General features: G+C 38.9%; 1 protein-coding gene across 1 annotated transcript in view; it reads right to left on the bottom strand.

Annotated features, from left to right (window-relative positions):
* Positions 1-4,396: 4,396 nt before the first annotated feature.
* DTL (denticleless E3 ubiquitin protein ligase homolog) overlaps positions 4,397-17,589 on the bottom strand; it is a 37,334-nt gene continuing 24,141 nt past the window's right edge. Inside the window, exons 12-16 of the mRNA XM_061185573.1 lie at positions 15,365-15,454; positions 12,829-12,964; positions 6,550-7,382; positions 4,609-4,719; positions 4,397-4,507 (exon numbers count right to left, since the gene is read on the bottom strand). Coding sequence (XP_061041556.1) covers positions 4,621-4,719; positions 6,550-7,382; positions 12,829-12,964; positions 15,365-15,454 — 1,158 coding nt within the window. The 3' untranslated portion in view covers positions 4,397-4,507; positions 4,609-4,620. The remainder of the gene's footprint in view (positions 4,508-4,608; positions 4,720-6,549; positions 7,383-12,828; positions 12,965-15,364; positions 15,455-17,589) is intronic.

Raw genomic sequence — 17,589 nt, 5'->3', positions numbered from 1 at the left:
AGGTGAACACATCTTAAACAATGTAGCACAGCTGGGGGCAGCAGTCAGGAAACGGGAGGGTGGGCTTTGTGTGAGCAAAGTCTTTGGCTTACTTGAGAGTCCAGGATATAGATTTGCAAACCACAGCCTCTTTAAACAGTGGCTGAGGCTATATATGAAATAACCTCTGTAATTTTCATGTACACCTGGTGAGAAAGAGTCATGAATCTCAAACACCTGGGGAAATAGAGATTTTTTTTCCCAGAGGCCTATTTGCTCCTTTTGAAAAGTGCTAAGACTGGAGGCCCAGGCAAATCTTCCGAGGTGATTCTGATTTAGTTCCCATAACTGAGGATCACAACTGTAGTGGAACAGGAATGTCAGAAGAACTGAAGTTACTTAAACCTTTAAGTCCATTTATCAAATATGGTTAACAACCCCTGCCCTCCCTACCTTATGAGAATAATATCTAACAGTAATTGTTCAATAAATGTAAGCTATTACGTGCTATTAGGCACTGTCCTAAGAACTGTACATGTAATAACCACACATCTCATGGAAACTGATTCACAGAGAGGTTAAGGAACTTGCCAAAGGTCATACAGCTAGGGCTGGAATTCAAAGCTACGCAGTCTAGAGATCATATTTTTAACTGTTATTTACAGTGTTGTAAAGAATATGAAACATGCATGAGGAAAGCATTTTACTTTGAAAAGTTAAAGGTGCTTTAAGTGGCAGTTGAATGAAGTTCCTGGAGGGAAGAGTCTGCATCTAGCCAGCACTTGCTACATCGTAGCTGCTCACAACTTCATTCAAAGGACCTGAAAATCTGATCTTTGCCTGTTTCCCTCAAATGCTGACTTTAGCCTATTAAAGCGCCACAGATAAAGTGACTCCTTTGACTACTTAAAATAAAGGGAGGAACTCTGCAGACCAGGTGCTTCACACAGGGCTTGGCAGGAGTAAATAAATAAGTGTTGGCTGAATTGAACATCTTCCAGGTGATGGATGTGTTGGCTGAATTGAATGTCTTCCAATCAAAGGCATTTGAAATGTGCTATTCATATTCTACAAAATGGCTTGAATTATTTAGAATGTCAAAACGGGAAAGGTCAAGTGGCAAGTTAAGGAAATTAAAGAGAAATGGGGTATAAATGGAATATTAAACCTTTGAAATTCAAAATTAAGAACCTGGTTATATATCCTTGAAGTCCTCTTTCCTGGCTTAGCAGGGAAGTGGGAGGGATGAGCTTCGGGGATGGAATAAGCCTATGTTTTTAATATTATAACACCTCTCATTTGTGTTGTACATACTTGCTGTAGGCATACTGATCCAAACAAGCTGCCTAATGTTCTTTTCAAAGGCTGACTTGACTTTACATAATTCTTTAACAACCCTTACACTTTTTAGCATGCGCTCAGACGTAGCTCAGAAATAAAACAGGTTTTTCTACCCCTTTAGACGACAAAGTGGGTCCCTTATAACAAGCTGGGCTTGTATTCCTGGCATTGGATCTAATGAAGTTATTTGACTCACTTCACATCCAACAAAATGTTGCTTGGCTTGCTTATAACGTCCAAACAATCTCTAAAGAGCACATGCACAATGCAGGTTTTTCCACAATTCCTAGGCATCTGATGCGTAACCGGTTAATCCGAGATGTGGCATGATCCGAACCGAGGGCAGGCAAAGGATCTCCTGTGGAGACCTGTGTGGGAAGCGGTTTGATGCTCAACGGGGCCAGCATTCAGTCCTGTATAGAATTACAAAGCAGAAACCACCTGTGCTGAACTGCCACAAGGAGGACAAGAACTCAGGTTCTCTGGTACGACATTCTCACCCAGCTTCTCTTCTGACGCACATCTGTAAAATGTTGCCCACACTGCCTAGCTGTGGAACGGATTCTCTCGGTGAGACTGCTTGTCCTTTGCTTTAAGAGCAGTGTGAGAGGAAGTCCTGTCCCTTTTGGGACTAGGAAAAGCAGAAGAACAGACCTAAGAGCAGCAGTGTGTTGGCTACAACAGGCTCTCAGAAAGCGTATGTTAAACTGCTGTGACCTATACAAGATCATTGCCACTGGCTAATTTCAAGGTGAGGGTTAAAGCAACTCACACACACACACACACACACTCACTTAAAAAGAAAAAAGTAATGTCTAGACATGCATATTGCACAGCTGAGGTTTTAAAAAATGCCTCCTACACAGGGTGTCCCAAAAATCTTAAAGTTTTAAGTTATTAAGGCTGGGGATAGGGATGGTGGGCTGAACCTGCCTTCTGCCACTCCAACGGGGTAAGCTACACATGATTCTGATTTACCACCAACTGAAAATGCAGCCTAGATTAAGAGACATTTTAAAGGACTAATTAGTCAACCCTTGCAAAAGTAAATTAAGGGCCTGTGTTGAAACAGCCAAAAGGAAACTTTAATACAGCTTTGTAGCAATAGCGCTTGGAGTGTATTCAAATAGAAAAGCTTGGGCTGGAAATACTTGTTTCGAAAAAGAATTACACCACTCCACCCTCCTTTATCAAGTAATCCAAGCCACCTTAAACACTCAAGGTCTGATCAAGCAGGACGTATTTTATGAAAACCTCTTTCATCCTGAACTAGATCATGTCCTTGGGAATAAACAAAGTTTATTCAATGAGCAAGTAGAAGGGATTCTTGATTACTGCTATAGTTCTTTTGTGTAGACAGACTGCTTCTAGGTTAATGCAAAAGCTCAGAAAAGAACATCAGATAAGGTAAAAGGCTTTATTATTCAGGAGCAGCTCAAAGTCTGACACTGACACAAGCAGGAATAATTATTATCTCATTACATTTGACCTTTGGCACCCATTTGAAGTACTAGTTTTCCAAGTGGGAATGTTACACTCAGTAGACTCTCAGCACAGTTTCTGACAGCCACATTTATCCCCAATTTCACTCAGCAGAAACTGTCAGATGAGCAGGGATACAAAGAAGAAAACCACCTACTTTAGTTCTCTTTTTCATGGATCCTTTTCCCCACTGGCTTTCAAATCGAGAAAGATAGACTGCATTATTGGCAGGTATTGGTCATAAATAACACCTTCCCACAAACACACAAAAATCAAACGTCAAATATAAGTAGAGTTCTTAAATATTCAGTTAATGCTACGGCATACTTTGTTTCGAAAATAGCATTTCTGTGGCTTTCCTTTATTTACCTTTCTCCTTGGATAAAACCAGGAGAACCCATGCTTAACTGACCCATGCAGTTCTTGTTGTTACACCTTCATTTATAAGAATCAAAGGAATTAAAGAGTTATCATTAAGAATAGATTTTAAAATGATGACGTAAGTATGAATAAAGTCTACACAGTCCTCAGGGATGTGGATAAAATGAATCAAGTTTCATGATTGGAAGGGGACTCCCTTCCAAGGACACAGTACATAGAAAGTACACGGAGCTTGTTTCTATGAGGTTACAAAGGGCTAAAATATAAAACAATGGTTCATTTCAAGCTGATTGATACGTAACTTTAGGGTAAGGGATACTCAAGACATTTTGCACATTATTAACTGAGAGTCAGTCTATACACTCTCTATATTAAATACCTAGAGAAAATTCCATGATGTTTGGCTCAGGGCTCTACTAGAAGATCACTGCTTTTTCGTATATAAAGAGAATCCAAAAAATCAAGTTAAAGTCAAGATTTACTCTTTAGGTTCTGCATTTTCAGTTAAGAACTACCTACTTTTATAAAAATACCAATAAAAAAAATCATTACTTTTTCTTAAAATCTGATGACTTCTTTTTAAAAAAAGTAGCAGCCCCTAGAGAACTGAAGACTGAATTCAAACTGCAGCTTCAGTGACTACTGATTCTATAAACATCTTCCTCCAGTAAATGGCAAAAACTATAACCTCTTCTAGAACGTGATGTTGGGCTGGAAACATAGTAGATTGTTTGCTAAAATATGAGAACCTTAGATCTCATATGGGAGATGTATATGGGCGGAAAAAAGACAAACATTTCTAGTGTTCTCCAAGTTTCTCCAACGAGCTGATATTTATCACTGCTTTTAAAATAAAGATGATTTTAACTTGAGATTGTATTTTAACACTGAATCAATATAAATTTGCTTATCTAAACATCACATTTTACCACATACTTAAAAATACCCACAAAAATGTAGTGAAAAGATTATATATATTTTATATGAAACTGTATTTGTTGGAAGCAGCAGAGACCCAGGGTCCTCTTCAGCAGCTGACCTTCACAGACAGGCCTCCTGCTGTGGCCCGCAGATACTTTCCACTGTGCCCAGAAAGTTTCAGAGTAACAAGAGACAACACTTGTTTTTTTGCCTCTATGACATGGGATGTCATTATTGTACAGAAGATGCATAATTTAAAAAGTAAAGACTACTCATTCAAAATGTTACACAGTGACAAACTTACTTTATGAAATTTAAACACAGCATTCTTTCCGAGGAGGCTGCACATACACCATGGCAGTAGAACCAGGCTAGGTAAATTTCAGAGTTGAAAGGATTTTCTCTAAAAAGGAAAAAACGGTAGCTTTCTTAAAACCAGAGTTACAGAGTCACTCTGTTGAATTTTTAATCTTGTTTTAATGGGTCAAAGTTCAGTTAACTCACTCAGATGAGAATCTATAATTCTGTTGACTGTTCTGGACTACAGTAGCCATCTTGGGACTTTCTATGGAAATATGTACAGATTTTCCGCATGGAGCTGGGAGTAATGGTAACCTAGAAGAAGAAAGTTTAGATTTTAAAGATTTTCTAAGATAAAGTTCAGCTGTTACCTCAGCAAGTTATCACTAAGGGTATTTTAAGATAGGATGCCTAGAAATTTGCTTATTTAGTCAGATAGATTTCAGTCTCAAATACTTTGATGGCAATGTCTCTTTTGGTTGATTTGTACTAAATACAGAAAAATTTAAGGCAGCATGCAAGGAAGGAAGAAACAGATTTTTCATGTGAACAGAAAATATTTACCAGTTAAGCCTTGTAATAGGAACCAAAGAGGTTACAATTACCATCCTTTTTGAAATACGTGAGTAAATCACCCTCCCAAATTTACAAACGAGATAGGTATTCAAATGGCAGATACTACCCTTTTCTGAAGTCTACATTATCAACATGTACATAAAGAAAAAAATTATTTTAAAGAAACTTAAGCTTCAAAGATTGAAATTATAAAGCCAGAAATATCTTGGACCAGCGCACTATTTTTTAAAGCCTTTAAGGTGTACACATTCATGAAAACAATTTTTTATTGAAATTGCTTTTCTGCTAACACATAGCTCGGACCAGCTCCCTGAAATAAAATTCCTATAATAATAGGAATTTTAGCTAGGGGCAAAGATCACCTACAGTGATAATTTTGAGAGAAGAAAGACTACTTATAGGTTTTTTTTTTTATATTCTGTAACAGGTCTTGGAGTTTGTGTTTGAAGTAATCTTTAAAATATTTCTAGTTTATCTTTCCTAAAATTATGGGATAGGCTTCATGACAGTAGGAGGGGGATATGAGCACTTATTAAACTAGAACTGGCCTAAGGTCATCTAGCTTCTGCCCTTTAAATGGGCAGATGTTACTGATCATGACTCCTAAATTGGGTTTCAATCATTCTTCCACCTTCTCCCTAACACAGAGAAAGAGCTACTATGAACTACAGGAGAAACTTCCTTAACCCACCTCCATCCTTAACTTGCCAACTGAGTAGCAGAAGCTTTCTATTCCCTTTGACTGGTGCCCATAGCTCACCCAATGCTCACAGCTACTTCTGCCTCCACCATAATGAGTCACTTGCTTTTCAAGGTTCACAAAGCTATTTCTGCCAGCAATATCTGTTTTTGAAATTATCTAAGTTAAATAAAAAGATAAGTTAAACTGAATGTTTAAAAAAAAGGCAGATACAGGTGAGTTGCCAAAAATACCGGTGTGAGCAAGATGATCGTAAAAGATTGGGGAGAAATCATAAAAATCTAGAAGGATTCTTCACTTAAATTGCTTTGTAAGTATCTTAATTTTGCTTTATTTTAAATAATTATAAGCTGTAATTACATATTGCAAATCTATTTATGGATGTTGGCAAATTGTCCATGAATTACAGCTTTGTCTGTAAAAAGGGGAGAGAATCTATAAAAAGAGGCTGCAGGGGCTGGGGGGTAGGGGAGGGAATAATGTCAAACAAAGGAGAGGGAAGATATTTTTGAATTGATATCCTGGAGGATGAAGGAGGCTTTGATGAATCAGGCAATGGGGCTGAGGGATATGGACCCTGACAGATGGGATTTTAATGGAAGTAAATAGGGTTGCCAGATAAAATACAGGACACACCCAGCTACATTTGAATTTCAAGCAACAAATAACTTTTAGTATGAAAAACTTTTAGTATAAATATGTCCCATGAATATCTGTCCTGCATTTTTATGTGCTAAATCTGGCAGTCCTAGGAATAAATAGATTTACTTTAAAAAAAAAAAAAAAAAAAAGCATTCTGACTTCTGAGAAGAGATCTGTGCCTGCCCTGGCCAAGTTGGGAAATGCATCTTCTACCACTGCCAACTTACCGGGCCTGGAGAAGTCTTTCCACTCTGTCTCCTAGGGTTGGGGGTCTGGGACGATGGACTTCGTGGAGACGAATTCTCAGCCTTCCGTTTGGCTGCCATGGCCAATAACCAGTTTTTATTCTCTGGGGAGCTATTCTCTTTGCCTACCACTTCAGAGCCTTCTCCACAAGATCCCAAAGGAAGAGGTAGCGTTCCACAGCCTTCTGAAGCATAAGGACTGGCAGGAGAAGGAGGCTCTGTGACACTCATACTAGTCCCTTCAATCTTGCTTGGTTTGGTAGGACCTAGAGAGTCCTTACCAAGGTCTTCCTGGTTACCAGCAAGGCAGCACAGATCCAAATGAAGCTTTTCAACTGGGTCATCAAGCTCAGTCACACAGTTGCAACTCTTTACACACTTTTGTTTCACATTCTCCAGACAACTTGAGTCTAGCCTCCTCTTTACTCTATTTCTAGACTCAGAGCAAGCCACTGCTTGGGATGATTTCAGGCTCACAGGTATAAGGGCTTTTCTTGGAGACATGATCTTGGTCTCAGAAGCAGGTGGAGTCATGGGTGGTGATAAGGAAGGTGTTCGGGTCATCCAGTTTCTAATGGACATCTTGAAAGATGAGGGTGGCTTGGGAGAGACAGAAGACACGGAGCCTCTTCTGCTGATGGGAGATCGGGTCTTGGCAGGAGGGGTTTTAAGAGAGAATGTGGCAGTATTTGAAGGAAGAGGGAGGTCTCCAGCACAGCTTGGAGCACAAGCTGCTGATGATGGGGAGGAAATGGATGGACTGCTCTTTACTCTGGGGGCTTTGGCAGGAGTACTCTGGCTACTTGTCACTGTTACTGAAAAAGAAAAGAGGGTCACAAAAATCAGAAGTGAAAGCCATAGTATATCCCCGAGTTCTCATCAAGGAAAATTATAGCTAACTTAATCATCCAGGGGTTGATTTCCCAGTGAGTAGATCACATAAGTCATTTGATTCTTACTGGACCCTTTTAGCATTTTCCTTCCCTTTTCCTAACTGCCAGCCCCCCAAACACCCTGCTGTAAAACACATACTTGTAAAAATCTAGAAATTACAGAAAAATTTAACAGCATCCAAGTGAACCACTTTTAGTGTTTTTTCTATACTTGTGCATGTGATATAATACATCTCTTTCTTCTATACAAAAATGGGACCATGATGTACCAAATATTTAGTAACCTGCTTCATAACATATCATGAACATTTCCCACATTAATACAGATTTATATCATTTTTAACAGCTACAAAGTATTCTAAGGTAACAGTAAGACATTAGGGTTGTTAATGATATTTTGTTTTCATAAGTAAAGTTGCCATTAGCATTCCTGTGTATACTTCTGAGCACAGGGCAGAGAGGCACCGCACACTAAGGAGCGTACAGGTCTACAGTCTGGCACAATCACTATGTGACTTGGCACAACCTTTCACCTCCTCTGCCTCGCATTCCACATCTATTAAATGGAGATAGTTTTTAATCTCCATAAGAAGTAATTCCATCAATTACTTGTTATCAGGCCTCATGTGGCTTTCCACCTTAATTTACAATTTATGATTTTCCACAAGCCAAAGAATGTCAAAGAACATTTCAGAAACTCAACGCACACTCTCTGTAAAGCAAATCAAATAGTGGATAGAACACTTCTCTATGTGTCTTGTCCCTTGTTTACAGGCAATGACAAGTACTTCAGGCAAATTCTTATAAACTGGGACTTCCCTGGTGGCACAGTGGTTAAGAATCCGCCTGCCAATGCAGGGGACACGGGTTCGAGCCCTGGTCCGGGAAGATCCCACATTCTGCGGAGCAACTAAGCCCTTGCACCATAACTACTGAGCCTGCGCTCTAGAGCCTGCGAGCCACAACTACTGAGCCCGCGTGCCGCAACTACTGAGCCTGCGCTCTAGAGTCCGTGAGCCACAACTACTGAAGCCCTCACGCCTAGAGCCGGTGTTCCGCAATGAAGAGCAGCCCCTGCTTGCCGCAACTAGAGAAAGCCCCGGCGCAGCAACAAAGACCCAACACAGCCAAAAATAAATTAAAAAGAAAGTTATTAAAAAAAAGACTACAGCAAGCACTTGAGATAGAACAGGTAAGGTTTCCTTTTCTTTAAGATAATCATTTTTGTCACTTAGTAATGCTTACACCAGAGGTTCTCAATCTGGCTGCATAGCGGACTTATGTGGAGCTTTATAATAATACAGGTACTTGGCCCCTACCCCAAGCCTACTGGACAATTTCTGGAGACAAACAAACTTTAAAAAAGTTCCACAAGTGGCTATGATGCACAGACAAGGCAGAGAACCATTCGCCCTGATGGTGCTATGAAATCTCTGGCTGAAAACAGTGAAAGAATAGTAAACAACGGAGCAGGTGCTGACTGGGAAAAGTAGGACAAGGTAAAAGGGGCCGTGCCTTGGGATTTAAAGCCCTCTAGTTACTAGGTTAAAAGGGCCAGAAGAGAAGACAGGCAGTCCAGGACAGCAGTGAAGGGTTGGGGTGGCAATTAGAAGCTTGGGAAAGCATAGGAACATAATTTTCAAAATGGCAGTGTGATGAGCAGCAGCCAATCCATTGCTGGAAGTTGGCTTACAGGGCCGAATGGCCAGTGCACCAGCCTTTGGCCCTTGCGTCAGGTTGTTGCTCTGTAGTGCTCTTCAGAGTTAACTCTAGCATCACCCAGAGACAGAGAAATCTAGGTCTAACTCCTGGTCCAGGCTTAGTTTGAACTTCGCTTTGTTGTGCTGGGTTAAAGGAGGCAGTACTGCAAGGTGCTTCCAAGCACGAGCTTTAGAATCAGACTGCAAGGGTCTGAACTCTGATTCTACTATAACTTCACAGCTGTGTGATCTTAGGCAAGCCTAAGTTCCTTGAGCTTCAGTTTCGGTTGTTTGGGGAATTAAACGAGATAATCCAAGTAGGTCCTTAGAACAACTGTGCTTAATACTCAATAATGGCTAAATGTTATTAATATGGTACAAATTGGTCAACATATGTAACTTTTTTGTGACTTGACTTCCAAAACTAAGAATAATTAATGACACACTAAAAACACCTAGTTAGGGACTTCCCTGGTGGTCTAGTGATTAAGATTTCGCGTTCCAGTGCGGGGGGTGCAGGTTCAATCCCTGTTCCGGGAGCTAAGATCCCACATGCCTCGTGGCCAAAAGACCAAAAAACATAAAACAGAAGCAATACTGTGACAAATTCAATAAAGACTTTAAAAATGGTCCACATCAAAAAAATCTTAAAAAAACAAAAACACCTAGTTAAAAGAAACATAATTTTCATCAAAAATGTTAAAATGTTTATAGTCATTAACACAGAAAATCCACCTCTGAGAATCTATTTTAATGGGAGATGGGGACCCTAAATTCAGAAAAATTTTTTTTCCCACAAAACATTGGAAATAAAATGCCCAACTACAATAGAATAGCTAGGTAAACTATGGAACATTTACCCAGGGGATGATTCAAAATGTTTTGCTAAAAAGATAACATGGAAAGTGCTTAGAATATCATGTTCAGTGAAAAAAATCCTCAAGAAATCCAAATATATCTGTAGTATAACTATGACTCTGTTAACAAGAAAATCTCTATGGATAAGGGAGTAAAATCTCAAAAAATAACTCGAAATGTTAACTGAAATTGTGTATGAGTGGTGGCGATGCTGATGGCTTTTTCCTCATAGAATTCATTTTTACTTTTCAAAATTAGGGAGCAAAAAATACATATAAAGACAAGGCAGCAGAGGGACTTTCCTGGTGCCACAGTGGTTAAGAATCTACCTGCCAAGGCAGGGGACACAGGTTCGAGCCCTGGTCCGGGAAGATCCCACATGATGCGGAGCAACTAAGCCCATGCGCCACAACTACTGAGCCTGCGCTCTAGAGCCTGCGAGCCACAACTACTGAGCCTGCATGCCCCAACTACTGAAGCCTGGGTGCCTAGAGCCCGTGAGCCTAGAGCGCCTGCTCTGCAACAAGAGAAGCCACCGCAATGAGAAGCCCGCGTACCGCAACGAAGAGTAGCCCCTGCTCACCGCAACTAGAGAAAGCCCACGCGCAGCAACGAAGACCCAAGGCAGCCAAAAATAAATAAATAAATAAAATATTAAATTACTGAAAAAAATTAAAAAAAAAACCCATATGACTGGTTAAAACCAACTTTCCACCTACAGTGTACCTGTACCTGTGCAGCAGACGCACAACCATGCTGACTGCTCACTTTCAATGAATGAGTGCTAGCCTTAGGTTGACTCTTATGCCCAACATCATATTTCCCTGGTCCATTTACTCTTCTATTCTCTATATGATTATTCCAGACTTTCTTTTCTCTCCTCAAATCTCTATCACCTCCACCCCTCATCCTTATTCTCAGTTGATGATCCTGATTCCTATCTAAGAAAATAGAAGCTGTCAGAACAGATGGAAACTTCCACAAGTTCTGACCATCCCATTTATCCACCTACCTTCACTGTGCCTATGTTTCTGCCTTCCGGTTATTATGCATGAACTATCCACACCCCTGACAAAGGACTACTCTTCAACATGTATATTAGATATCATCCCCTCACTCGAGGACACTGGTCCAGCAAACTTCCCTGCATCGATCTTCCCCTTCACTATAGGATCCTTTCAATCATATACAAAATGCTATATTCTCATTAAAAACCAAACCAAACCAAAACAAACTTCAACACAGCTTCCTCCTTCAGCTACCACTTCATCTCTCTTCTTTCCTTTCTAGGAAGATTCCTTGAAAGAGCCTTCTCTTCTCCCATCCTCCTGAACAACACTAATCAGGCCACCAACACGCCACCAAAAACTGCTCTCACTAAGGCTGCCCGCACTGCCAAATCTAAAGGTCAGTTTTTAGCCTTCATCTTACATTGCATGCCAAAAACATCTGACCAAATTCATCCCTCTCTCCTTAGTTTACACAATACTCTCCTGGTTTTTCTCTTACTTCTCAGGTTGTACCTGCCCCTTCACCTCTCCAATTTCTAAATATTAGGATGTTCCAAGGCTCAGACCCCAGACCTATTCTCTTTTCCATCTATAGCTACCTTTTACCTATATGATGATGAATCCCAAATTTCAACTCCAGCCCTAAATTGCAGAATTAAACATCTAACCGCCTCTCTGACATCCCCATTTAGATGTCTAATAATATCAAACAACATATCCAGCTGTTCCCTCCCCCAAATCTGTTCCTCCTGCAGTGATTCCTATATAGGTTAACGGCAACTCCACCCTTCTAGCTCCTCAAGCCAAAAATTCTGAAGTTATCCTTGATAACTCTCCCTTACGTCCCACATCTGATCCCACAGCACATTCTGTTGGCTCCATCATGTAAATATATACAGATTTTGAAGACTTTTTGTCCTACCATTTGCTACCTCTTTGGTCTAAGTCACCATCATTGCTTCCTGGGTTATTTCAATGAGTTTTTAAATTAGCTTGTAGCTTTTACCCTGATCCCCTTACAATTTGTTTTCAACACAGAAGTTAGAATGGTCAAGTTAAGAAAAGTCAGATCATACACTTCTCTATTCAAAACCCTCCAACAGCTTTTTGTCTGTCAGAATAAAAGCCAAAATCGTACAAGAACCTTATTTTCCACTACTATTCCCCTCTTCTCTTTTGCCCGCTTTAGCCACAGGGACTACAGCTACATTAGCCTCTTTGAGGAACACAAAATATGCCAGGCCTGCTCCTGCTTCAGGGCCTTTGCATTTGTTTTGTCTGCCTAGAACATTCTCTAAAATATCCATATGGCTTATTACTTCATTACTTCAATTTTTTTACTCAGATATCATCTTTTCATTGAGGTCTCCCTGGGTACCTAATTTAAAATTTTAACAGCATGCTTTGCTATTCTCTCATTCCTTCTTTCCTTTTTCCCTAACCACGTATTTGTTATCTGACAAATTTTACTTCTTTAACTTGTTTACTGACTCTCACACTAATATGTAAGCTTCATTTACATCTTTGGGATTTTGAATCCCCAGCAACTTAGAACAGCGCCTAGAACATAGTAGATGTTCAACAAATACTTAAAAAATAAATCTACCGGTGTATTCCACTGCCTTGTGTAGATGATAAACATAGTAGTGTTCAGAAAATATGTATTAAAGAGAATGTCAATGAGACGGTACTTTCCTCTGAAAATATACCAAATAAGATCAAATCTAGCTCACCATCTGTACTACAGAACTAAACCAATCAAACCATTAAAAAACTTAGAAAAATGCATGGGATCCTTACCTAGGTCAGCTCTCGCCTCTCTCTTCTTCTGAGAGGCCCAGCCCACTATGGAGAGTTTATCTCCTCCTGATTTCTCTTCTAAGTCTCTATTCAAGCGCCAGACTTTCAGTGTATTGTCATCAGAGCAGGTAGCAATCTACAGAGAACCAGGAAGGGAGTTAATAAGTTTCAATCAAAGATTCACAACAAAGTAAAAAGCAGGTATGTCTTAAGGGCTCATGATTAGAGAATTATTCTGCCTGATGTAACAGGATATAGAAAAATGTTATCTGAAAGGTCAAATACTTTCATTCCTTGCTTTCAGGAATCATTCCAGATTTCCAACGAAGTGAATCCTTTAGTTTCTTCTTTATATACATTCTGCTGGTATGACTTTTGTGACCAGTCATCTCTTAGCTACCTAAAGCTCTACTATAAAACCAGGTTCATTTCATTTTATTCTCAAGAAGTTGGGCAAGTCATTATCTTTATCACCTTCTGTGTAACTACGAAACATGTAATTAAATTAAGATGTCATTTTTACTCTTTCTCTTAAAAGATCAGTCAGTGTATGTCACTGACATTTAATTTGTATGACTTTCCTCTGACTTCCTCAAGTTCTGGCTTATTGTTAAAGTAATGGGATTATTCCAAAGATCTGATTTAGTCCATGACTCTAGTATGCTGTGGCAGGTAGAATGAAACCATTCCCTAAGATTCTTTTTCAGATAGGTAAAGAAGCAATCTGGGAAAACGACACGTTCACTAGACTGAAAAAAGTTAAAAATAACCTTTGCCCCTTTAAAAATATCTAACCATTCCTGATCTTGGTCCCAAGCCTTTTATGGCAGAGAAAGTCCAGCTTGAAGAGCTTGTGGCAAATGGCCACTGGTACCAGAGCTGTTCCCCAGCATTTGTTTATATAATTTCTCTATTTCAGTAACTAAAGAGAGAGGAAAAAAAAGGACACACGTTCTCTTAAGTCTTGGTCCCCAAGAGGCTGGCAGCTTTTTCCTTTCCTCACTGGGAGGCCAAAAGAAGACACACATATTTAACTGCTCAAAAGAAATGCCTGGAATCCCCAGTTATTCTATAGTCTATAAAGAAGTTATTATTTACAGAGCAACTACTAAATCTGAGTGTCCGAAAATTTATGTTCTTTATCTTATTTAATTCTCACAATATAAAAAGCCTTATACTCAAATAACCTCATCCATAAAATGGGAATAAAGTTATTTGCCCAAGGTCACCACAATTAAGTGGCAGAGCTAGAATTTAAATCCAAGTTTTTCCAATTTCAAAGTGTAAATCTTTTTTTTTTTTTTTAAGCAGTATTTTATCTTCCTAATTCTAGGCTCGGGACAAAATTATTTTAAAGAACCTTTTAAAAAGGTGGTCGTTAAATTGGTATGAGTAAACAGCCCTGCTACTTCCTTTGAGTCTTTTCTGTGCAAAGAGATAAGGGCAATATACGATGGATGGAAAAAGATGATAATTAAATGAATAATAAAAAAAATTCATCTCAGTAAGTTCTATGAAGATATAAAATTCCACATTAAAAGCAGATGTTTCACTGGAAATCACAGGGAATCTTAGAGGGAAAATGCCATTGGGGTGTAATTTTTGGTGATTAAAGCAATGATTTCAAAAAAAGTCTATCATGAAGCTCATCACAGAAATGGTTATATAGGGATATAGAAATAAAAGGAAATCCACAGTAGTACTGGAAAGCTAGCAGGGATGCCATGAGTAGATCAGACCATGAGAAGATTCTGGAAGATAAAAAAACAGATGGGAACAACAGGCAACAAACCTTCAAAACATAATAGATGAAAAGGAGCTCTCCACAGAAGGGACATTTCCTGCAAACCCAAAATAACCCGAAGACCAAAGGTAGGGGACTGGAGAAGTGAGCGGAACTAGGGCCACTATTATATGAAATCCCTACATATACGTGGAGTTTGTTTATGTTTCTGGGATTTCTACCTTTCAGGTTTTTTACTTGTTTTTAGTATCACTATTAAAAAAATTTTTTAAGTGAGTATATTTTCTTCTTTTCAAAGTGTCTAAAATACTTTGGAGCTACTTCTTCTCTAGTTTAGTCACAGACAGCCTAACACGTTAAGACTTCACAGAAAGCATTTTTCAGGCATGTGAGAACCCAAACTGAACTGTGAAGAACAGTCAAGGTGTTACCTTTAATACACCACATTGATAATATGTAGAAAGTTAGAAACACTAGTTTTCACCTTAGATTTTCTTTTTACCTTCGATTTTAACATGATATTTTATTAATGTTAAAGACTTAAATTCTATGTTTAGGAAAGGAATGACTCTAGGCAACTAAGAAATCCACTTATTCTTTAGTGCATAATACAGTTTATCTATTGGTATAAAAAACAGAATATGTGTGTTTAATGATGATACAGATCCTGGATGGCCTCTAGATCTTTTAAATGTCTATTTAAACATAAAAGTCTGTATTAACTCTCAAGCTAACCTTGGGAAAACCTACAATCTACTACTTTTTAAACCAACCACAGATTCACCTACAAACCTTTGTGAAGTCTGATGGACACCAGCACACAGATGTGACCTCTTGAGAATGACCCAGGAGCACAGTAGGAGGATGCCAGGGTATGGAGACCTATCACACCATCAAAAAGAAACAAACAAGTCAGCAGAGCAGTGGTAGTTCTGCCAGACAGAGGCTTCGAATCTCTCCATATCTGTACCTTAGAGAGCTTTAGGGTTGTTACCAAAAGCCCCTAGACATGCCTACTTATAGCTCAGAAAAAGTCCCAATGGGCAATGAAAGTATTTTTGTCACTAATCTGAGAAAACAATGAAAATAGCCAAAATAAGTAAACAATATGAGCTTAGATACCAGGACAGGTCTTATTTCAAATCAGGACAACTTAGCTATACGTATTTTGACTAAAACTCAAGACTGAAAGGGTAAGGTTCAGCAGCTAGGTAGTACACTTCAAGCGGAGCCTAGATAATTTTAGATCTTCTCTAGTCAGCTACTTCCAGGAACGCTGCACTTACTAAGTCCTGAAGGTACCTGAGACATGCTAGCAGATCTCTTGGGACAAGAGGACAGTCTTTCTTCCAAAAGAAGACTTACTGACTTTTAAGAAAGCCCAAAGTTATACTCCTTCATTTTGAAGGGGTATAAGCTATATTTTACATGGCACTTTGTATCCTTTTTGGAAAAAAAATTCCTCTAAAATTTTATTTAAGTTCATTTGCTTAAAGAAATCTTGAATTTTCAAGTTAAGTATTGCCACATCTTAATACATTTTAATGTCTAAAGAAGTGTCACATTGTGCAGTACTACGCATGTGACTAAGAATATTTTCACCCTCATTGGATGCCATTAGTGATATGCGTTTGACAGCTGACTCATTCAAGAGCTGTCAATCCCCATCAGAGGCCATGGGCATTAATCAGCACAACATGGAGTACAAACTCACACAGCTATTATTAGCACGTGTGTTTGAAAAAGAGAAATTATTCTCTTTTCATTTTCCTGAGGCTCTGAATCATTGCTCATTTGTATGAAGAAAGTGGAGGCATTCTGGGAAGAACATTTGTGAGAATGACTAAGTAAGCTTAATGGACTCCTCAGACTGTAGTTAAAGACATTCGACACACTGATTCATAAGGTTATCCAACTCAATTATTACTACTCCTCTCTTGGGTTAAATGGCACATATGTAATGATTCAAAAAGCCAAAGAAGACAAAGAGCAGAATCTAATTTGCCTTGCTGGGCTTTTTCTTGAGATCTAAAAGGACCTCACTTGCTGTCTACTCCTACAATGCCACAGAGAACAAGAGCTCATTCTTTCACAAGGTAGCATATTTTAGAAAAGACTTTCAAGATAGTCTCTATCTCAGCAGTCACAGAAATTCTTTATGGCCCCAGCCCATAAAGTTTCTCTACCCAAGGCCCAAGGAGTACTGCAAGCAGCAAGTTAAAAGGAAGAGGAAATCCTCATGTCCTCCTGACCCTCCCTGGTAACAACACATTATTTTACTCATTGGTTTACTTGCCTGTTGCTTCTAGCTCTTCATTTCATTATCCTGCCCCTTCCTCAGTTTCCTAGGCATTAAAATACCTAGGAAAACCTGACTGTCTATACCAAAGATTAAAATAAATGTCAAGAAAAAACAAATATCCACCAATAGAATGTATGTACATTTCTGCATTTATCTATAGGATTTAAAAGAAAAAAAAAACAAAGGGTAGACCTGTTAGAAAAACTTTTTACAATTTGATAATAAGGCAGGAATAATAATAGTAACAAAAGTCAGCATTTATTGAAATGATTACCATGAGCCAGGCACTTTACACAGCATTAAAAGTGAGGGGAAGGTTCCTCAAACAGTTAAACACAGAATTAATTACCATATGACCCAGCAATTCTACTCTTAGGTATACACTCCCAGGAGAACTGAAGACATGTTCAAACAAAAATCTGTACATGAATGTTCATAGTAGCTTTGTTCATAAAGCCAAAAAGTGGAATAATTTAAATCCCCATCAACTGATGAATAAATAAGTAAAACAAGGTCTATACATACAGTGGAATATTCAGTTGTAAAGAGGAATGAAGTACTGATACATGCAACAACATGGATAAACCTTGAAAACATTAAGTGAAAGCAAAGCCAGGCATAAAAGATCATTTATAGGAAATGTTCAGAATAGTCAAATCCCTAGAGACAGAACATAGGTTAGTAGTTGCCAGAAGCTGAAAGTGACTCTTAAAGG

Source organism: Eubalaena glacialis, chromosome 3 (genome assembly GCF_028564815.1).
Source record: "Eubalaena glacialis isolate mEubGla1 chromosome 3, mEubGla1.1.hap2.+ XY, whole genome shotgun sequence".
Taxonomy (NCBI): Eukaryota; Metazoa; Chordata; class Mammalia; order Artiodactyla; family Balaenidae; genus Eubalaena; species Eubalaena glacialis.
This window is presented reverse-complemented; position numbering and strand designations above follow the sequence as displayed.